The following is a 23,755-nucleotide window of genomic DNA, read 5'->3' on the forward strand; positions in this document are numbered from 1 at the left end:
AGCAAACACTTCTCAGAAAGGGCTAGTTTACAGAGTCTCATTCTCACTGGCATCCGTCCGAGTAGCTTCTTTGTCTCATTGGAGTGTCATTACTCTGCCACAGAGGGAAAGCAGAATCAGACCCATAAGCTATAAAAATTCAACGTATTTTATTTTCTTACTAAAATGAGGGGTTTTTACTCATTACAATGACCGCAGTTGGTAAGAAGCATCTGTTAAACACAGTTATCTGCCTATAACGTGACTACTGCTGGCTAAAATGACTGTTATCACTCCAAGTTCCTAGGGAAGACTCCTGCCCCCTCCCTGTCCATGGGGATGTTTTGGGGGATGAAGGGAGTGTGGCTGGTCAAATTTAAGCTTGATGGTCCCTTTTAGAAAAGCTTGTTTGTTTTGTGTGTGTGGCGCCTAGCACAATGGGGCCTTAACCCCCCATGTTGCTACCACAAAGGAAATAATTTTAATAAATGCATGCTTATTATCATTGCCTGCTTATTCAAGAGAGGCAGTGAGGCAAACCAGCCATCAGACGTTTGCTGGCATATCTCTTGTCCACACAAACTCCATCCTGTCATCTGTATTGATACAAGTTGCTGAAAGCTTGCTACTTGAAGGAGAGATTGTCCAGTGGTTAGAGCGCTAGCCTGGGCCTTTTGAAATTCAGATTCAATTCCTGTTCTGCCACAAACATCCTTTGTGACCCTGGGCAAGCCACTTAGCCTCTCTGTTCCTCAGTTCCTCATCTGTAAAATGGGGATAGTGGCACTGCCCTACCTCACAGGTGAGGTGATGGGAATTCCTTAGATACTTTGAACATGTGGGATTCGACCCTTTTGTTTCCCAGCCCTTAGTTCCAGTCCCTCACCCAGAAATCTTAATTTAACTATGGTTCTTTCACAGTTGTAGTCAGTAGAAAGGGAGTTTTCTGAGAATAGTCATTTGTTAACAAAGGGCTTTGGCAGAATCAGGAGGATATTCCTAGATGGAGGAATTTTCTCTTGGTATCTCACGCCAACTTTCTGGAAAAAGGTAGTTTGCTCTGTAGGTTTATTACAATTAATTATATTTTTATTTATAAAAACAACACTGAAATACTGAATTGCTTTATAAATGTTAATTAAACCTCACAGCTCCTCTGTGAGATAAAGGATAACGATCCCCCATGCTACAGCTGGGGAACTGAGATGAAGCACAGAGAGGTTAAAGGTAGGGTGACCAGATAGCAACTGTGAAAAAATGGGACAGGGAGTGGCGGGTAATAGGCGCCTATATAAGAAAAAATTCCAAAAAACGGACTGTCCCTTTAAAAACGGGACATCTGGTCACACTACTTAAAGGTCAAATGTTGAAAAGAGCCCAAGTTCTATTTTCAGACGCGACTCAGAAGACTAAGTCCCACTGAATTTTTTCAGTGAGATTTAGGAGCTGAAGTCATTTCTGGAAATGGGACTTAGCACCTGAATGACTTAGGTTTAAAGGCTCCCAAGTGACCTTATGCAAGGTCACACCCGTTCTTTCTCCCATCTGCAGTCATGTTGCTTTTTTTCTCTCCAATATCTTCCCATTCTACATGGTCCCCACTGCTACAACCCTCCTTCTGGCCCTTGTTATCTCTGGCTTTATATGGCTGTAGCCTTTTCCTGTCTGACTTGACTGCCCCTTGTCTCTCCCCAGTCCAGCCTCTCCAGTAGGAGGGTGTTGTAATTCCATGCTCAGGCATGTCGTTGCTATAAGTTCCTCGTCGGTTGTGTATTTTAACACAGAAAAATAATTGTTTTGTTCTTATTTTATTTCTTAGTAATAAACTTGACATAAAACTAACCCATGAACAGCAAAGGATCCTAAACCACACAATCTTGCCTGGTCAAGTAGTGAAAATTATGGCATTTGCAGGTAAGAAAGCTGACTGCGAAACAAGCTGCAGGGACGCTTTATCCAAAAAAAGAAATTGGCTTATTAGACAATTAAGCAAACTCCAGTTCTGATGTGTTTTTTCCTTTATTGGAGCTGAGGAGGTACACATGGCAAACACTGCTTACAGCTAACAAAAATGAATCAAGAGGTAGATTTTTGTGTAGAAATCAAATACCTATATAACCATGTAGGCAGGAAATAAGCAGCTTTTTAGAATACTCGTACACAACTCTCGCTCCTCATACAAGTGGAGTAAAAGAAGGTGTCTTGTAATAACACAAAAAAGAAATTAAGTGCAGTAAATTTTAAAAGGAAATAAATTTTTGACCTCACTCTTAGTAGCAGTATTGCGGTAGTGGCAGCTTTGGATTAGGGCTCCCTGGTGCTAGGCACTATAGAAACAGGTAAATAAGGCAGCCCCTGTCCTGGAGAGTACACAGACCAGGATAATATGGTGCAACAGGTAGAAATAATAGAAAAGGGCTGGGGGAGAGTGACGAACACATTACACATTGTGAAATGTTACGTCCTGAGGTCGCCCCCTTGGGGTGAGAGTGGGCACTTTGCTTGCATCATGCATAGTTCTCTAAGTAGCTGCGAACCTCTGATCTGGGTCTGGGGGACAGTCCTTCAGCTGTGCCTTTTAGCGAATCCATCCCCTTTTGGGGGATAGAAAGCAGTCCCAACAACAGGAAAATAGTTCCATAGCCCTTTTTCTTGAGCAAAGGAGAGGGAAGTAATCTGTCAGGCCCCACAGGCAGTCGAGGTTCCCGCTCTTCAGTGCAAGTAAAGGCTGGGGCTTAATCTCGGAGCAGGGCTTCAAAACAGAAAAACAGATTGGCCCGTCTTCTTCCTTTGAGGGCCAAGGCAGGCAGCGTTTGCAAGATACCGGATCCCAGTCTGGGGCCCTTGGCTCTACTTGCTTCTGAGTGTCGCCTCAACTGCATGAGGTCCTCCCTTTTGAGCACCTGCCTCCAAGCCTGACTTGCCATGTGAGTTTGGTCTGATAGTGACCACAGGAGTTCCTTAGCCCCTGACTGGCTGGTGGGGTATCATCTGTTCCACCATACCCACACAAGACAGTAAACTCAGCTTGCCACCTGTCTAGACAACTGGTGCAATTCATTTTCCCAGAATGTTCTCATGTCAGTTAGGTTGGCTGGAGTGTTTTAAAAGTATTGCGTGATTTTATAACTGTTCATAACACTTGTGGCTACAGGTTGAGATTTCCAAAGGGGACTTAGCCATGCACCTCCCATTAATTGCAGTGGAGGTTGGTTGGCTAAATGCTTTAGTTGACTTTGAAAATCTCAACCACATTGTGCAGACTAGGCTAATGATATAGGGGTGATGAAGAGTCTGATGGGCGAGAAGTGCTGGGAATACAAGTAGGATTCTGACACAAGGACACCTTTCCTTCTTTTGTTCTTCAGGTACGGGAAAGACCTCGACTTTGATCAAATATGCAGAGAAGTTTCCCCATCTCAGCTTTCTGTATGTGGCATTTAACAAGGCCATCGTGGAGAACGGAAAGAGTGTCTTCCCCCCTAACGTTATGTGCAAGACTTTCCATTCGTTAGCGTACGCGAGTGTCGGCAAAAAGTAAGTAGCGATCTTCTCATTTTCCTGTTCATAGAGCAGGGTGGGGCAAAGTGTGCTGTTCAGAATGTCAGTGTGTAGGCCCCAGCCAGCGCTTTACCTCTGTGGTCAGCAGAGAAACTAAGGATGCATCAGCCTCGGAGCTGTCGGATGGTTCTTCTACATCAGTAGAGGGCAGTGCGTGGGGGAAGTTTGCACTGCTGCCTCCTTGATAGTGCCACACTTCGAAGGGCACTTAATTGGCATAGAAACCTTTAAGGTATTTTAAAAGAGTGAATAAAAGAAATGGCCGTGGGCATCTTGCAGGGAATTTTGCAAAACATCCTATTTGAATTGCCTTTCTGTTTATGGGCATGACTTTTTTTATTTCTTTTTCATTGTTTTGTGGTGGTAAAAGGAAAAAAAAATGTCTCTTTCGTTGCTCCCTTATGAGATTTAAAGAAGACCTGTGAGAGATTTTTTGTTTTTTGTTTTTCCTTGTTTTTTTTACGCTAGAAATTTGTGTATAGTCTTTCCTGTCTCTTCTTGGATGAGCCTATGAATGACTGGATTGCTGGTAGGATTAAAACACTAGAGAAACCAATAATCAGACTTCCTTATGTCCCTTTGGCCACATCCTCAAAATTAAACATGTGCTTTCCTGAATTGGCTTTTGATGCCTTGTCTATATTAAAAGTCGCGCCAGTTTAAAATCACACCGCTATTTTAAACTGATTTAGTTAAACCAATGCAAAGTCCTGTGTGGACACACTCTTAATGCTGTTTAAACCTGGCATACATTGAGTTAGCTTTAGCCCACACAGTTTTGCACAGGTTTAACTAAATCAGTTTTAAACTGGTTTAAAGATAAACGAGGGCAACTTGGAATATAGACAAGGCGTGAGTGGGGAGAGGATTTTTTCTTTTGTTGAGACTGTTTAAAGTCTTTTTGCTGTTTGTTAAAACCTGTTTAACCCAAAGGCCTCAATAAACAATTGGAAAGAAAACCTCTTTTGATAAAAATTCAGTATCTTCCACTCCTTCGCTAAAGGGCTGTGTGGGTGCCAAATCAACATATCCAGGTCCTCCATAAAGACCTCCAGAAAAACATGGAAGACCAGAATTGACAGCCCTGGTATTTTTAAGGTAAAAGGTGTGGAAGAAAAAGAGCCCTTCTTTTGAAATAGCCTTTCAGGACTTCTTAGATATCAGGAAGAAGCAAACAAGGGCTGGCATGCAATTTTCAACCCCTTACATGTCACCTTTAAACCAGTTTGCAACCAGTAGTTTTTGAATTCATTCATATAGGATGGCCCAGTGGTGGTGATGCTAGGCTGGGATTCCGGAGACGTGAGCTAAATTCCCTATGTGACTGTGGGCAAGTCACTTAGCCTCTCTGTGCGCCTCAGTTTTCCCCATCTGTAAAATGCGGATAACAGAACTTCCCTATGTCATAGGGCTGTAGTGCGGGTAGATACATTAAGAATTGTGAGGTTCCCAGATCTGTGGTAGTGTGGGAGGGCCATATAAATACCTTAGGTAGCTCCTCTTTGCTCCTTTCAGTATTAGTAATAGAAGGAAAGGCTACGTCACTTCTCTGATAAGTTTTCTTGCAAACTAATAATATGTTGGGTTTTTTTGTCTGTGGCACAGCTATAAAGAAAAAGGCAAACTAAATTTTTCCAACCTGTCACCCTACACGATCAGCTTCATCCTCAAACACCGCGCGGGACAATCTGTCTTCGTAAGAGCAAAGACAGTAACTCAGACGCTTGGAAGTTTTTTTGCTTCTTCAGATGAATTCATATCGGTGGAGCACACCCCCATATGGTGCAAAAATACGCACGGAGCGAGGGTCCTAGTCTGTGAAGAAGAGAAGCAAGTGAGTATTGATGGAGAGGCAAGAGTCCAGCGGGGAAGGAGTAGAACATGTGCATCGAAGCAGATTCCAGTGATACAGTGGTCCTTATGATTCAACAGTCGGAAATTACCAATCAAATGCATTTTTCTTGTTTCCCGTGGGTTGGTCTATGGAAAAGGAATATGTCCTCCGTGTGTGATCCTCTAGAAGCAGATGACACAAGAAACTCATCGTAGCTCTGATCCAATGTCTTTTGAAGTCATTGGGACACTTTTCCAGTGGGTTTAGACCAGACTCAATATACGTATGAGGAACAGAGAGAGAAACTTGAGATCCCATGTATTTCTGCTAATATTTGGAAGGCATTCCAGTACTACAGTGTTGACAGTGGTATAAAAATAACTAGATAGATTTAAGAGGGCCAGTTCTGGCTTAAGAATACAGTTCATTTCCTCAAAAAGAAAAGGAGGACTTGTGGCACCTTAGAGACTAACAAATTTATTTGAGCATAAGCTTTCGTTGGCTACAGCTCACTTCATCGGATGCATGCAGTGGAAAATACAGTAGGGGGATTTTATATACACAAAGAACATGAAACAATGGGTGTTACCATACACACTGTAACAAGAGTGATCAGGTAAGGTGAGCTATTACCAGCAAGAGAGAAAAAAAAACTTTTGTAGTGATGATCAAGGTGAGCCATTTCCAGCAGTTGACAAGAACGTATGAGGAACAGGGGGGGAACACGGGGAAATAGTTCTACTTTGTGTAATGACACATACACTCCCAGTCTTTATTCAAGCCTAATTTAATGGTGTCCAGTTTGCAAATTAATTCCAATTCAGCAGTCTCTTGTTGGAGTCTGTTTCTGAAGTTTTTTTGTTGTAATATTGCCACTTTTAGGTCTGTAATAGAGTGACCAGAGGGATTGAAGTGTTCTCCGACTGGTTTTTGAATGTTATAATTCTTGACATCTGATTTGTGTCCATTTATTCTTTTACGTAGAGCCTGTCCAGTTTGGCCAATGTACATGGCAGAGGGGCATTGCTGGCACACGATGGCATATATCACATTGGTAGATGTGCAGGTGAACGAGCCTCTGATAGTGTGGCTGATGTGATTAGGCCCTATGATGGTGTCCCCTGAATAGATATGTGGACACAATTGGCAACGGGCTTTGTTGCAAGGATAGGTTCCTGGGTTAGTGTTTTTGTTGTGTGGTTGCTGGTGAGGATTTGTTTCAGGCTGGGGGCCTGTCTGTAAGCAAGGACTGGCCGGCCTGCCTCCCAAGATCTGTGAGAGTGATGGGTCGTCCTTCAGGATAGGTTGTAAATCCTTGATGATGCGCTGGAGAGGTTTTAGTTGGGGGCTGAAGGTGACTGGGAGTGGATGTGTCATTACACAAAGTAAAACTATTTCCCCGTAGTTTTCCCGCCCTTCCCCCCCCCATTGTTCCTCACACGTTCTTATCAACTGCTGGAAATGGCCCACCTTGATTATCACTACAAAAGGGTTTTTTTTCTCTCTTGCTGGTAATAGCTCACTTTACCTGATCACTCTTGTTACAGTGTGTATTGTAACACCCATTGTTTCATGTTCTCTGTGTATATAAAATCCCCCTACTGTATTTTCCACTACATGCATCCAATTGAAGTGAGCTGTAGCTCACGAAAGCTTATGCTCAAATAAATTGGTTAGTCTCTAAGGTGCCACAAGTACTCCTTTTCTTTTTGCGGATACAAACTAACACGGCTGCTACTCTGAAACAGTTCATTTCCTGTGTCTAACAAGTAGCTATATGGCTGAACAAAACTTTGGCAGTAGCTAGCAGTTTGGCTGGGATTTTTTATTTGAGTTTTGTGTCTTAACCCATCCATACATTGTTGTTAAAATCACGTCATGTTAACATTTTAGGAAGAGTCTAGAACAGGTTTATTTTTAACCAGGGTTTTGGTTTTTATTTTTGTTTTTTTAATATTTTGAATGCCTGTAATGATCACTTAACAGGTTAATTTCGTCAAATATGTAATTTTTGATTTAGTCATCCAAGTATCATAATGGAGATTCATTTCTAGAGGCCAAAACTCTGTCAGTTGATAAAATGAATTTTCACAAGGACTTAAGTTCTTCAAGTTGTTTCCTGCAAAGCACTATTTTTAACCCTCAAGAAATGGGGTCTGGAAATGAGATAATGAGTCTTCCAGTTCTAGATCACCATTTCAAATCCACCTCAGTTCAGAATTGGCTGACTGGAATTCATTTCACAGAGGCTACCATTCTCTCTCAGGCTTGGAGGGATGGGCTGTCTCATCTCATTGTGTTGGTGCCATGCGATACAATTGATTTCAGGATCAGATCAGGTGGAAAGCCAAGAGAGAGAGAACAAGAGGAAAAATAGTGGGGCAGAGAGGAACATACAAGGGAAGGAGAGGCAAAGCAGGATCTCGCGTATCTCTGCTGGTTCAGCAGTGAGGACCAGGTGTTCCTGTTGGTACATAAGGGTCTGGACATCACATTGATGTAGTGACCTTTGGGATCCACAGGTGAAGAACAATGTCCTTGGAGTGGAGTGGGACAGAGGCCTGAGGGCCTTCCCCCTCTTGCAGGAATTCCGCTAATTGATTTGCCAGTCCCTACCCCCAAAAATCTTTTATTAAGGGTCCTGAAAGAGGGGTGATGAGTGGAGTAGTCCATCTGCCCATTTTTCCCACCCTTTCCCATTTTGCTCACCCATGAGGCCTAACTTCTGACGTGCCAAGCATAGTCCATTGATTTTCAGTCCCACACCATTCTTGTTTACCAGGCACAATCTTAACACAGTCCTTGAGTTATATCAGTAGGCCTTTCTGTTTGGATTAATTTAGTGTCTCTCTCTTTTGTACCTTTTCTCATCAACATTTGTAATTGGTTATTGTGACCTTCTATGAACTTTCACTCACTTTTTACAATTGAGCTTACAATTAGGGTAAATTTGTGGGCCCAGTTATTCCAACGTTTCCTGCCCTATACCACACAACAAGCAAGGAAACCAACCAACCTGTTCAGCTGGGACTAATGGGCAAACTTACCAGAGAGACCAAGGGATGAATAGGCATGAAGTCTGAACTTCCCATTCATCCTTAGAAGCCAGTGGGACTATTCCCATCCACAAGGTTTTGAAGAATTGGGGCCTAAATTTTAGATATGATGGGTGACAAACAAGAGGATTGGGGTGAGGAAGAAACAGTGTTACAGCAAAATGGTCACATGGTTACTCTTGATTGACACATGCATCTCCTGAGTTTCTGCTCCATAGAACTGTTGTTTTGGGCTATTTAAAAAAAAATTCATTTTGTGGCATGGCAGACATGCGATTTTCAGGAGGGATTTCAGTTAGGAGTGGACAGATTTAACAAATAAGTTTTGGGGAGGGAGTTCCCCGTGCAGGGGGAGCTCAGTGTTATTGCCATGTGGAGGGTCCACACAGGAGGGAAATATATCAGGAGATGAGGTCAGAGATGAAAGCCAGGGGAAGAATGGCTATGATCTTTCAGGGCTATAAGAGAAACTGAAGCTTGATAGGTGAGTCATTGGGATACCAGAGGAGGGACAATGTGATTAGGCACGACATAGACCGTAGGTTTGTCATCTCAGTTATGCTGAAGTAGTTGAGGCAGCAGAAAATGAAGTTTTGTGCATGAAAATCTACCTGGATTCTTCTGATGTTGCTTTCCAGATCATTGTTGAAGAAGCAAGACGGATATGGGACAATATGAAAATTCTAAATGGAAATACAGAACTGAATTGCAAAATGACATCGGATGGTATGTTGTCATAAAGATGCAGACGTTAAAAGGGACATCCTCAGTTTAAACAGCAAAAATAGTAGCACCTGCGATGGCTTTTACTGACCGCAATCAGAGGGAGAAGAAACCACTCTTTTCCCAGTTTGCTTTGTGCAAACAGCTCTTGTGTGCCTTCAGCAGTTCCTGGAGTATGGTCAGAATCACAAAACCTGTGTAATTATTTTCCCCTTTGGTGGTTTTGTGTTCCACGAGCAGCTAGGGAGAAGGCATCGTACAGGAGCAAATAAATAATATGTATAAACCCACAAAATCGGTGGTCAGAAACTGCTTTTAAAACAGTCTTTAAAAACTGGCTGGGTTTCAGATTGATAGTGTCTCATTAATCTGACAGTAACTTGCCCTTAGTTGTGACTTTTCCATCTGAAATACCTGATCGTCCGATCCTTCTTCCAGGGTATTTGAAGCTTTGGCAACTTGAGAAGCCGCGGCTTTATACATATGATGCCATATTTGTGGATGAAGCACAAGACTGCACGCCAGGTGAGTAAGGCAGGAGACCATCTGAACAAATAATTACCTAATTAACCCCATTATTCCTGTGCCACCGATAGGAAATAAAGACACTGAGGGAATTGGTAACTGAGCTAGGAGGGGAACTTGGTTTCTATGCCTGTGCTCAGATCACTAACCCACACATACGGACCTGGTGGTTTGGGGGTAGGCGGGGAGCATTAGGAGGAGGGAGAGAGGGGTTTTATGTTTTTCACAAGTGCCTTCAATTTCTGTGCAGCAGCGTCATTATTATTATAAGTGGTGCCTTGAGGCCCCAACCAAGATTAGGGCTCTGTTGTGGTAGGCTCTGTAGAAACACGTAGTAAGGGGACAATCCTTGTTCTGAAGAGTTCGTGGTGTCCATAAACAAGACAGACAAAGTGCGGGGAAATGGAAGGATTGTTCTCCTGGGTTTACAGTTGGAGAACTAAAACACAGATTGTGATTTTTTGCCTAAGGTTGTCATACAGGGAGTCCATGGTGGAGAAGGGAATTGAACCCAGGCGTCCTATGTCCCAGTTCAGTTTATCCACAAAACCATCAATATGTTCTAATAATTTCTTGTCACTTATGTGGTTAAAGGGCTTGTTTATTTCCCAGTTGCTTGTTTGGGCTGGAGCCATTTTCTCAATCACATGAAGTTTGTTTTGGTTTGGCGAGCAGGTCCCTTTTGAGTTTCGTTCATGCTTCACTTTTTGCTGCAGCCATCATGGACATTGTGCTGTCCCAGACCTGTGGAATAATCTTTGTAGGAGACCCACACCAACAGATCTATACCTTCCGAGGTGCTGTCAATGCACTCTTTGCGGTGCCACACACCCACATCTTCTATCTCACACAGGTAAGACTGGGCAGTGTGTGCATGTGTATTCCAGTGCTGAAGACCCATCGTTCTCTTCAGTAGTACGCTTACTTCAGTTTAAAATTTAAAGAGGAATGACCTTGCCTCTTCCAAGAGCTAGCAGCGAGAAAACATGTCTGCTAATCAAAGTGGGTCATCTTTGTTTCATAAGCTGGTGTAATTTCCCGTGTACTATTGGTGTGGGATTTACCTTTTTGCCTGATCTCTGCTTCCTTTGCTCCGTCTTGTAGAGTTTCAGATTTGGCCCTGAAATAGCTTACGTTGGATCTACTATCTTGGATGTCTGCAAGAAAATCCGGAATAAGATGTTAGTGGGTGGAAATCAAGAGGGTAAGAAATTAAATTGTGTTTGTACAGCGCCTAGCACAGGTCCCGATCCAGGACTGGAGCTCCTAGGCACTACTGCAATACAAATAATAACAATACATGCTTTTTAAAAAAAGTCATTGTGACTTTGGATCACAGAAACCCCCTGGAAGCTGCCACACAATGTGCCAAGACTACTTCTGCTCCTGCTTTCCTGCCCTGTCACCTTAGGATTTCAGTGCCCTGCCTGGTTTGAGCCAGACCCGCTAGCCTGCTGCAAACCCAGACCCAGGTCTGAACCACGTCCCCTAACAGCTGTAGGCTTCACTGAAAACAGTTTACAGAAGTGTGCCTGTCTTTAACACTCAGATGCCCAACTCCCAATGGGGTCTAAACCCTAAATAAATCCGTTTTACCCTATATAAAGGTTATACAGGGTAAACTCATAAATTGTTCGCCCCCTATAATACTGATAGAGAGAGATACACAGCTGTTTGCCCCCCCCCCCCCCCAGTATTAATAAATACTCTGGGTTAATAAGTAAAAAGTGATTTTATTAAATACAGAAAGTAGGATTTAAATGGTTCCAAGTAATAACAGACAGAACAAAGTGAATTACCAAGCAAAATAAAATAAAACCCGCAAGTCTATGTCTAATAAAACTGAATACAGACAAAACCTCACCAGTTCCAGTAAGCTTCCTTTTACAGACTAATCTCCTTCTAGTCCGGGTCCAGCAATCACTCACACCCCCTGTAGTTACTGTCTTTTATTCCAGTTTCTTTCAGGGATCCTTGGGGATGGAGAGCCTATCTCCTTAGCCAGCTGAAGACAAAATGGAGGGGTCTCCCAACCCCCTCCTCTCTCCTATGCAAAGTCCAGCTCCAAGATGGAGTTCTAGAGTCACCTGGGCAAGTCACATGTCCATGCGTGATTCACAGTTTTTACAGGCAGAAGCCATTGCCCACATGGTATCTTGAATGTCTCCAGGAATACTTCTTATGTGGATTGGAGCATTCCAAGATGCATTGTTCCTTAAGTGCTTGTTGATTGGGTACTTAACTTCGCAAATTCCTTTCTCCAGAAACTGACCAAATGCTCTACTAAGGTTATTTAGAAATCAAGCCAGTACACGGCCAATATTCATAACTTCAAATACAAAAATGATACATGCATACAAATAGTATTAATAGATTCAGTAGGTCATAACCTTTAGATGGGTATGTTACATGGCATATGTAGCATAGAACATATTCCAGTGATGTCATATATATTCATAAGCATGTTTCCATAAAGCCTTATGGGGGCCACCGTCACAGTCATACTTGCTTTTCTTCATGCACTGGCTTACTGGGCCTTTTCTCCATCTCCCAGGTGATGTCAGAGGCAGCATGACTGGGAACACTGCTTTCTTATCACGGGGCAATTTGAATGTGTTTGAGAACGCAGTGACAATTACTGGAGGAGAGAGACCAACAAAAATACACTTGCTTGGGGTAGGGCAGATTTCTTATATTGTACGTGGAAGCTGTGAAAGCTTCTGGGGGAGGGGGCATTGAAATGACTCTAATTGGGGGTCCTCCTCTCTCTAAGCAGTTTCAGTCACAAGTATAAACGCTTGTCTTGAAGTAAGTGTCCTAGATCCTCAAGAGTCCGTAAGAACGGCCATATTGGGTCAGACCAAAGGTCCATCTAGCCCAGTATCCTGTCTTCCGACAGTGGCCAATACCAGGTGCCCCAGAGGGAATGAACAGAACAGGGAATCATCAAGTGATCCATCCCCTGTCGCCCATTCTCAGCTTCTGGCAAACAGAGGCTAGGGACACCGTCCCTGCCGATCCTGGGTAAGAGCCATTCATGCACCTATCCTCCATGAACATATCTAATTCTTTTTTGAACATAGCATATGATCTTGTTAAGTCACGAAGCAAAGTAATTCATGGTGAGAGCAGCTGCTCACTCGCTAATGGGAAAAGGGTATTATAGTGGATTAAGGTGAATCAGTGAATATTCCCTTCTGTAGTGACACCTAATTTTCAGTTATACTTCTGTGAAGGAGGTAGTATCAAATGTAATTCTTAATTCCCAAGCTTCTCTAGGTGTACGTTGGTCTTTAAAAGTTATTGGTGCATATCAGTGCACTCAGCATTGGCCTAACTCCGCTGCTATTGATGTCCGTGGTAAAGCTCCGATTGACTTCCGTGAAAGCAGAGTTAAGCCAGCACCAAATGCTTTGACTTAGTTCTTGTGGTTTCAGTTAACTTTCTTAATAGTCAAATTGTCGACACAGGAGCCTAGTGGCTTTCATCTGTTGAGCATTTTGTAAAACCTGGAAAAAATGTTCATCATCATAACCCAACTGAACAGGTGCTAGTAGTATCGACAAGGTGTTTGATTTTTGGCATTTTATCTCTCTCTAGAATTTTTTTCAGGTCTGCAGATAAAGAGGACTAGAAAGTTTTGGGAGTCATGGTTTCCAAATTCATACCAAATTGCATCTGCAAAAAATGGGTGTGCACTTCTAGTACAAGCATAAACATTTATTCATGTTTCTGCATGCTCAAATTTTGCAGATGCACTTTAAGAATAATACTTCACACTTGAATAGCACAATCCTTCTGAAGTGCTCAAAGTGTTTTACAAAGAGTTATGAATTAAGGCCCTCCAATCCCTGTGCAAAATGGGGGAGTTATTCGTGTTGTACCAGTGGGGAACTGGAGGCACAAAGAGGTTAAGTCACCTGCCCAGGTTACTCAACAAGTCTGTGGAAGAACCAGGAATAGGACTCTGATCTTTTGAATTTCAATCCTGTGCTGTAAGCACTAGACCATTTTGCCCTCCCTTTAGTCATGAAGCTGTAAACTAAAGCTGAAGAAAAATTGGAATCTCCAGGCTGTGGGAAATTCTGATGTGTCACTATTTTTGCATCCTGAGTTGCTGAAAAGTGACTGAAAAGCCCCAAAATTTCCTGAAATGAAAAACTAAAACAACTAAAATAAAATAATCTTGATTTGGAAATGAGGAAATGTTTTGTTTTGACACTTTTGAATTTTAAATGAAACGTTTCATCATTATCAAAACTAATGTTTCATTTTGGTTTGTTGAACCAAATTGCAACATCAAACTGCAGTTCCCTTTAGTGCCCCGCTGTCTCATGGGAATTGTAGTTCCAGTGTCTCATGGCCTCGTTCTTCCCTATTAGCTGGGCTCCCTGGCTAGACTACATCTCCCATGATGCCCCATGGTCCTGTGACTGTCATAGAATCATAGAATATCAGGGTTGGAACGGACCTCGGGAGGTCATCTAGTCCAACCCCCTGCTCAAAGCAGGACCGATCCCCGACTAAATCATCCCAGCCAGGGCTTTGTCAAGCCTGACCTTAAAAACTTCTAAGGAAGGAGATTCCACCACCTCCCTAGGTAACGCATTCCAGTGTTTCACCACCCTCATAGTGAAAAAGTTTTTTCCTAATATCCAACCTAAATCTCCCCCACTGCAACTGGAGACCATTACTCCTTGTTCTGTCATCTGCTACCACTGAGAACAGTCTAGATCCATCCTCTTTGGAACCCCCTTTCAGGTAGTTGAAAGCAGCTATCAAATCCCCCCTCATTCTTCTCTTCAGCAGACTAAACAATCCCAGTTCCCTCAGCCTCTCCTCATAAGTCATGTGTTCCAGTCCCCTAATCATTTTTGTTGCCCTCCGCTGGACTCTTTCCAATTTTTCCACATCCTTCTTGTAGTGTGGGGCCCAAAACTGGACACAGTACTCCAGATGAGGCCTCACCAATGTCGAATAGAGAGGAACGATCACGTCCCTCGATCTGCTGGCAATGCCCCTACATATACATCCCAAAATGCCATCAGCCTTCTTGGCAACAAGGGCACACTGTTGACTCATATCCAACTTCTCATCCACTGTAACCCCCTCGGTCCTTTTCTGCAGAACTGCTGCCTAGCCATTCGGTCCCTAGTCTGTAGCGGTGCATTGGATTCTTCCGTCCTAAGTGCAGGACTCTGCACTTGTCCTTGTTGAACCTCATCAGATTTCTTTTGGCCCAATCCTCCAATTTGTCTAGGTCCCTCTGTATCCTATCCCTTCCCTCCAGCGTATCTACCACTCCTCCCAGTTTAGTGTCATCTGCAAACTTGCTGAGGGTGCAATCCACCCCATCCTCCAGATCATTTATGAAGATATTGAACAAAACCGGCCCCAGGACCGACCCCTGGGGCACTCCACTTGATACCGGCTGCCAACTAGACATGGAGCCATTGATCACTACCCGTTGAGCCCGACAATCTAGCCAGCTTTCTATCCACCTTATAGTCCATTCATCCAGCCCATACTTCTTTAACTTGCTGGCAAGAATACTGTGGGAGACCGTGTCAAAAGCTTTGCTAAAGTCAAGGAACGACACGTCCACTGCTTTCCCTTCATCCACAGAGCCAGTTATCTCGTCATAGAAGGCAGTTAGATTAGTCAGGCATGACTTGCCCTTGGTGAATCCATGCTGACTGTTCCTGATCACTTTCCTCTCCTCTAAGTGCTTCAGAATTGATTCCTTGAGGACCTGCTCCATGATTTTTCCAAGGACTGAGGTGAGGCTGACTGGCCTGTAGTTCCCAGGATCCTACTTCTTCCCTTTTTTTAAAGATGGGCACTACGTTAGCCTTTTTCCAGTCATCTGGGACCTCTCCCGATTGCCATGAGTTTTCAAAGATAATGGCCAATGGCTCTGCAATCACATCCGCCAACTTCTTAAGCACTCTCGGATGCAGCGCATCCGGCCCCATGGACTTGTGCTCATCCAGCTTTTCTAAATAGCCCCGAACCACTTCTTTCTCCACAGAGGGCTGGTCACCTCCTCCCCATGCTGTGCTGCCCAGTGCAGTAGTCTGGGAGCTGACCTTGTTCGTGAAGACAGAGGCAGAAAAAGCATTTAGTACATTAGCTTTTTCCACTTCCTCTATCACTAGGTTGCCTCCCCCATTCAGTAAGGGGCCCACACTTTCCTTGACTTTCTTCTTGTTGCTAACATACCTGAAGAAACCCTTCTTGTTACTCTTAACATCTCTTGCTAGCTGCAACTCCAGGTGTGATTTGGCCTTCCTGATTTCACTCCTGCAAGCCCAAGCAATATTTTTATACTCATCCCTGGTCATTTGTCCAGTCTTCCGCTTCTTGTAAGCTTCTTTTTTGTATTTAGCATGAAAAAACTTGTACAGATACAGACAGACATCATCTTCCTTTCCAAATGCAAACAGATGGACATCGTACCAAAAGGACTGAAGGTAAAAAATCCATTACAATCTACATACCACACAGACTATGCTGACCGCTTGTGCCACACGCTCTCAAAGAAACTGCGGAATCACCTGATCAACATCCTCTACAGCAAACAGGGAAAGATTAAGAATGAGCTCTCAAAAATGGATACTCTCATAAAAAACCTTCCTTCCACACAAACTTCCTCGTGGCTGGACTTTACTAAAACTAGACAAGCCATTTACAACACACACTTTGCTTCTCTACAAAACAAAAAGGACACTAAACTTTCTAAACTACTACATGCCACAAGGGGCTACAGCAATGGTTCCCTCAACCCTCCCAGCAATATTGTTAACCTATCCAACTATACTCTCAGCCCAGCAGAAGCAGCTGTCCTATCTCGGGGCCTCTCCTTCTGCCCCTCCACCCCCACAAACATGATACAGTTCTGTGGTGACCTGGAATCCTATTTTCGACGTCTCCGACTCAAGGAACATTTCCAACATACCTCTGAACAACATACTAATCCACAGAGACCTCCCTACCAACACTACAAAAAGAAGGATTCTAGGTGGACTCCTCCTGAAGGTCGAAACAGCAGACTGGACTTCTACACAGAGTGCTTCCGCCGACGTGCACGGGCTGAAATTGTGGAAAAGCAGCATCACTTGCCCCATAACCTCAGCCGTGCGGAACACAATGCCATCCACAGCCTCAGAAACAACTCTGACATCATAATCAAAAAGGCTGACAAAGGAGGTGCTGTTGTCATCATGAACAGGTCAGAATATGAACAAGAGGCTGCTCAGCAGCTCTCCAACACCACTTTCTACAAGCCATTACCCTCTGATCCCACTGAGAGTTACCAAAAGAAACTACAGCATTTGCTCAAGAAACTCCCTGAAAAAGCACAAGATCAAATCCGCACAGACACACCCCTGGAACCCCGACCTGGGATATTCTATCTACTACCCAAGATCCATAAACCTGGAAATCCTGGGCGCCCCATCATCTCAGGCATTGGCACCCTGACAGCAGGATTGTCTGGCTATGTAGACTCCCTCCTCAGGCCCTACGCTACCAGCACTCCCAGCTACCTTCGAGACACCACGGACTTCCTGAGGAAACTACAATCCATCGGTGATCTTCCTGATAACACCATCCTGGCCACTATGGATGTAGAAGCCCTCTACACCAACATTCCACACAAAGATGGACTACAAGCCGTCAAGAACACTATCCCCGATAATGTCACGGCTAACCTGGTAGCTGAACTTTGTGACTTTGTCCTTACCCATAACTACTTCACATTTGGGGACAATGTATACCTTCAGATCAGCGGCACTGCTATGGGTACCCGCATGGCCCCACAGTATGCCAACATTTTTATGGCTGATTTAGAACAACGCTTCCTCAGCTCTCGTCCCCTAACACCCGTACTCTACTTGCGCTATATTGATGACATCTTCATCATCTGGACCCATGGAAAAGAAGCCCTTGAGGAATTCCACCATGATTTCAACAATTTCCATCCCACCATCAACCTCAGCCTGGTCCAGTCCACACAAGAGATCCACTTCCTGGACACTACTAATAAACGATGGTCACATAAACACCACCCTATACCGGAAAACTACTGACCGCTATTCCTACCTACATGCCTCCCAGCTTTCACCCTGACCCACCACACGATCCATCATCTACAGCCAAGCTCTGCGATACAATCGCATTTGCTCCAACCCCTCAGACAGAGACAGACACCTACAAGATCTCTATCAAGCATTCTTACAACTACAATACCCACCTGCGGAAGTGAAGAAACAGATAGATTGATAGAGCCAGAAGAGTTCCCAGAAGTCACCTACTACAGGACAGGCCTAACAAAGAAAATAACAGAACGCCACTAGCCGTCACCTTCAGCCCCCAACTAAAACCCCTCCAACGCAGTATTAAGGATCTACAACCTATCCTAAAGGATGACCCAACACACTCACAAATCTTGGGAGACAGGCCAGTCCTTGCCTACAGACAGCCCCCCAACCTGAAGCAAATACTCACTAGCAACCACATACCACACAACAGAACCACTAACCCAGGAACCTATTCTTCCAACAAAGCCCGTTGCCAACTGTGCCCACATATCTATTCAGGGGACACCATCACAGGGCCTGATAACATCAGCCACACTATCAGAGGCTCGTTCACCTGCACATCCACCAATGTGATATATGCCATCATGTGCCAGCAATGCCCCTCTGCCATGTACATTGGTCAAACTGGACAGTCTCTACGTAAAAGAGTAAATGGACACAAATCAGATGTCAAGAATTGTAACATTCATAAACCAGTCGGAGAACACTTCAATCTCTCTGGTCACGCGATTACAGACTTGAAAGTTGCTATTTTACAACAAAAAACTTCAAATCCAGACTCCAGCGAGAAACTGCTAAATTGGAATTCATTTGCAAATTGGATACAATTAACTTAGGCTACCTTGCATAATGACTAAGCCACTCCCAGTCTCTATTCAAGCCTATTTCCCCTTGTTTTTTCCTACCCCCCCTCCCAGATGTTCTTGTTAAACCCTGGATTTGTGTTGGATATGGCCCACCTTGATTATCATACACATTGTAAGGAGAGTGGTCACTTTAGATAAGCTATTACCAGCAGGAGAGTGGGGTGGGAGGAGGTATTGTTTCATGGTCTCTGTGTATATAATGTCTTCTGCAGTTTCCACATTATGCATCCGATGAAGTGAGCTGTAGCTCACGAAAGCTTATGCCCAAATAAATTGGTTAGTCTCTAAGGTGCCACAAGTACTCCTTCTCTTTAAGGATTTCACTGTTAAGCCAAGCTGGTTGCCTGCCATATTTACTATTCTTTTTACACATCGGGATGGTTTGTCCCTGTAACCTCAATAAGGATTCTTTAAAATACAGCCAGCTCTCCTGGACTCCTTTCCCCCTCATGTAATTCTCCCGGGGGATCTTGCCCATCAGTTCCCTGAGGGAGTCAAAGTCTGCTTTTCTGAAGTCCAGGGTCTGTATTTTGCTGCTTTCCTTTCTTCCTTGTGTCAGGATCCTGAACTCGACCATCTCATGGTCACTGCCTCCCAGGTTCCCATCCACTTTTGCTTCCCCTACTAATTCTTCCCGGTTTGTGAGCAGCAGGTCAAAAAGAGCTCTGCCCCTAGTTGGTTCCTCCAGCACTTGCACCACGAAATTGTCCCCTACATTTTCCAAAAACTTCCTGGATTGCCTGTGCACCGCTGTATTGCTCTCCCAGCAGATATCAAGATGATTGAAGTCTCCCATGAGAACCAGGGCCTGCGATCTTGTAACTTCTTAGAGTTGCCAGAAGAAAGCCTCGTCCACCTCATCCCCCTGGTCGTGTGGTCTATAGTAGACTCCCACCACGACATCACCCTTGTTGCTCACACTTCTAAACTTAATCCAGAGACTCTCAGGTTTTTCTGCAGTTTCATACTTAAGCTCTGAGCAGTCATACTGCTCTCTTACATACAGTGCAACTCCCCCACCTTTTCTGCCCTGCCTGTCCTTCCTGAACAGCTTATATCCATCCATGACAGTACTCCAGTCATGTGAGTTATCCCACCAAGTCTCTGTTATTCCAATCACATCATAATTCCTTGACTGTGCCAGGACTTCCAGTTCTCCCTGCTTGTTTCCCAGGCTTCGTGCATTTGTATATAGGCACTTGAGGTAACCTGCTGATCACCACTCTTTCTCAGTATGAGGCAGGAGCCCTCCCCCCTCACGCGCTCCTGCTCGTGCCTCCTCCTGGTATCCCACTTCCCCACTTACCTCAGGGCTTTGGTCTTCTTCCCCCGGTGAACCTAGTTTAAAGCCCTCCTCACTAGGTTAGCCAGCCTGCTTGCGAAGATGCTCTTCCCTCTCTTCGTTAGGTGGAGCCCGACTCTGCCTAGCACTCCTTCTTGGAACACCATCCCATGGTCAAAGAATCCAAAGCCTTCTCTCCGACACCACCTGCGTAGCCATTCGTTGACTTCCACGATTCGACGGTCTCTACCCAGGCCTTTTCCTTCCACGGGGAGGATAGACGAGAACACCACTTGCACCTCAAACTCCTTTATCCTTCTTTCCAGAGCCACGTATTCCGCAGTGATCCGCTCAAGGTCATTCTTGGCAGTATCATTGGTGCCCACGTGAAGAAGCGGGAAGGAGTAGCGATCCGAGGGCTTGATGAGTCTCGGCAGTCTCTGTCACATCGCGAATCTTAGCTCCTGGCAAGGAGCAGACATCTCGATTTTCCCAGTCAGGGCAGCAGATAGATGACTCAGTCCCCCTGAGGAGAGAGTCCCCGACCACCACCACCCGCCTCCTTCTCTTGGGAGCGGTGGTCGTGGAACCCCCAACCCTATGACAGTGCATCCCATGCCTTCCAATCGGCTGAGTCTCCTTCTGCTCCCTTCCCTCATGATGTCATGATGCATCCCACAGCTCAGAGGGGACAGCATGTGGTGCATCATGGGAGATGAAGTCCAGCCATGGAGCCAAGGCTATATGGGAGAATAGAGTCATGAAGCACCCAGAACTACAACTTCCATGGAGTAAAATAGGGGAAATGCAATATAATGTCAAACTGACTTGAAATGAAACATTTTGGTTCAGTTCAACAAACAGAAATATTTCTATTTGAACTGAAAATTGTTGGAAAATGAAAATTTTACTGCAAAATTGACATTTTCCCAAGGAAAGTTTTTTATTTTGTTTTTTTTAATTGAAATTGCATTTTCTTGAAAAATCATTTCGATTAAAAAATTCCCAGCCAGTTCTAATGCAGACTAATCCACAAAATACATTCCTGGCCACAAAACATGATGACCAGCTGGGATTTTGTTTTCCATTGCTCATTCTGTGTGTTTTTGGTTGGTTGCTATGTGTCATCTGGGATCATCCACTAGTTTTAGGCTAGATTATTTATTTCTAGCTTCATATTGATCATGCATACTATAGTGTGCATTTTAGGAATATAGCTTCACCTTTGAGTCTTTTGAGTTGTTTTTCCTATTTGCATGCTAGTGAATCTGATACATTTTGGCAGGAAACTAGCTCATTTGTAAACTTTAAGTATAACCTTCAATTAGGTCAATTTTAAGAAAATCTTTATCTGTTTAGGGGCCTAAAAATTTTGGACTAGACAAAATTCATGATATTTGGAAACTCCTTCAACCTGAAGAGGCTCGTGTGAGATGTGAGTATGTTCTCCTGTCTTCTTCCCCAGAAGTTATGTACCATGATGTTAACTTTTCTAGCTTCTACCATATCTCCAACTGCCCCAGTTGGTACATGTAAACCTCTTTCACTTCAGTGTGAGTGGGGATCATGTTGTTTGTTCATCTTCTGGGTGATTTGTGCCTTGCTGATTGTGTGACGGGAACGGCTATCGGTGATGGTTATTTCTGTGTTTCTACTGGTGCATTGGAAGTATGGACTCTGACGTCATAAGAACAGCTTACGCTTCCAGATCCTGTCCTCTGAGATTCTTGGTCTCATCTAGAAAAGTCCAGTAAACTATGTTTTATCTCTGTCCTTTCCATTTCTTTGACATAAAATGGAGGTAGGTATTAGACATTTTGCACGCTGGTGAACACCTTTTATTTAGTTTTAGGGTGTCATTTAGAGGAACATTGTCCAATTCACTTAAAAAAAAAAAAAAAAAGCACAACAAACTACCTGTACCTTGGACCTAAGCTACAGTGTTGAAGCTCTGTTTGTTGATGTTAGGTGGAGCCCGGGAGCAAATCCGGGGTTGTAATGGAAACTTAGTTGCAGCCTTCAACATGGGAGTGACTTTAGAATATGAGCCATTAGGAGAAGTGCCTTCGAGTAAGAACATAACCTCTATGTGATTGGGTTAAACTGCATGGATCTTGGCTGTCTGTCAGTTAAAAATGTGATTTGTCCCACTCTAAATTCATTCATAAATTCAGTCATTGAGTCCAAGGGCAGAAGGGACCATCGTGATCAGCTACTCTGACCTCCTGTGTAACGCAAGCCATAGAACTTCCCCAGAAGAGTTCCTACAGCAGATCTTGTGTAGAAGAACATCCAATATTGATTTTAAAAATTGGCAGTGTTGGAGAATCCACCATATCCCTTGGTAGATTGCTCCACTGGTTATTTACCCTCATTGTTAAAAATTCATGCCTTATTTCCAGTCTCAATTTGTGTAGCATCAACTTCCAGCCATTGGATCTTGTTATACCTTTCTCTGCTAGATTGAAGAGCCCATTATTAAATATTTGTTCCCCATGTAGATGCTTACACTGTAATCAAGTCACCCCTTACCCTTCTTTTTGTTAAGCTAAATAGACTCAAGGAGCTCAATCTGTCTCTATATAACACACATTTTCTATTCCTTTAATCATTCTCATGGCTCTTCTTTGAGCCCTCTCCAATTTATCAGCATCCTTCTAGAATTGTGGACACTGGAACTGGACACTGTATTCCAGCAGCAGTTGTATCAGTGCCAAATTCAGAGATAAAATAACCTCTCTACTCCTAGTTGAGATTCCCCTGTTTATGCATCTCAGGATTGCATTAGCTCTTTTGGACACAGCATCACACTGGGATCTCATGTTCAATGATTATCCACCACAACCCCCAAATCTTTTTTTGGAGTCATTGCTTCCCCAGATAGAATTCCCAATCCTGTAATTATGGCTGACATTTTTTGTTCCTAGATGAATACGTTTAGCCATATTAAAATGCATATTGTTAAAAGCGTAGGGCCAAAAACTGATCCCTCTGGGAACCCACTCTGGAAACACTGATGATTCCCCATTTAACATTACATTTTGAGACCTATCAGCTAGCCGGTTTTTAATCCATTTAATGTGTGTCATGTTAATTTTATATCCTTCTAATTTTTTAATCAAAAAGTCAAGTCAAAGTGTTACATCAACACTGTTACCTTTATCAACCAAACTTGTAGTCTCATAAAAATAAGATATCAAGTTACTTTGACAGGATCTGTTTTCTATAAACCCATGTTGAGTTGCGTTAATTACATTGCCCTCCTTTAATTCTTTATTAATGGAGTCCCAAATCAGCTGCTCCATATCTGGTTTGGGATAGATGTCAGGCTGACAGGCCTATAATTACCAGGGTCATCCTGTTTACATTTTTTAAAAATTGGCACAATATTCGCTTTCTACCAGCCTTCTAGAACTTCCCCAGTGCTCCAAGATTTATTGAAAATGAAGATTAGCAGTCTAATGAGCTCCTCAGCCAGCTCTTTTGAAACTCACAGATGCATGTTGCCTGGTCCTGCTGATATTAAAATATCTGACTTTAATAGTTGCTGTTTAACATCCTACTGAGATACTAATGGAATGGAAAGAGTGTTATCACCATATGATAAAACTATCTAATCTGTTTTATCCCCAAATACAGAACAGAAATATTTATTGAACCCTTCTGCCTTTCCTGCATTCTTATTGATAATTCTATCATTTCCATTTAGTAATAGACCAGGACTGTTGTTCTATTTTTTCATAATATAGTTAAGGACAGTAAGAAGACGGGTTTTTTTTAACTCTGCTGGCCATCGACTATTACTTATGTTCCTTTGCTTCCCTTAT

The 23,755-nt window shown here is 43.5% G+C and overlaps 1 protein-coding gene across 4 annotated transcripts in view; it reads left to right on the top strand.

Moving 5' to 3' along the window:
- Positions 1–23,755, top strand: part of FBH1 (F-box DNA helicase 1) — a 47,062-nt gene that overhangs the window by 14,311 nt on the left and 8,996 nt on the right. For 2 of the 4 annotated variants that reach the window (XM_073328899.1, XM_073328898.2), the window contains exons 8-16: positions 1,799–1,893; positions 3,348–3,516; positions 5,146–5,374; positions 9,069–9,156; positions 9,592–9,678; positions 10,395–10,531; positions 10,783–10,882; positions 12,233–12,354; positions 21,288–21,363. In XM_073328899.1, coding sequence (XP_073185000.1) covers positions 1,799–1,893; positions 3,348–3,516; positions 5,146–5,374; positions 9,069–9,156; positions 9,592–9,678; positions 10,395–10,531; positions 10,783–10,882; positions 12,233–12,354; positions 21,288–21,363 — 1,103 coding nt within the window. The remainder of the gene's footprint in view (positions 1–1,798; positions 1,894–3,347; positions 3,517–5,145; positions 5,375–9,068; positions 9,157–9,591; positions 9,679–10,394; positions 10,532–10,782; positions 10,883–12,232; positions 12,355–21,287; positions 21,364–23,755) is intronic. The other 2 variants (XM_073328900.2, XM_073328901.2) reach the window with 1 other exon arrangement.

This window comes from Lepidochelys kempii, chromosome 1 (genome assembly GCF_965140285.1).
Source record: "Lepidochelys kempii isolate rLepKem1 chromosome 1, rLepKem1.hap1, whole genome shotgun sequence".
In the NCBI taxonomy this organism is placed as follows: domain Eukaryota; kingdom Metazoa; phylum Chordata; order Testudines; family Cheloniidae; genus Lepidochelys; species Lepidochelys kempii.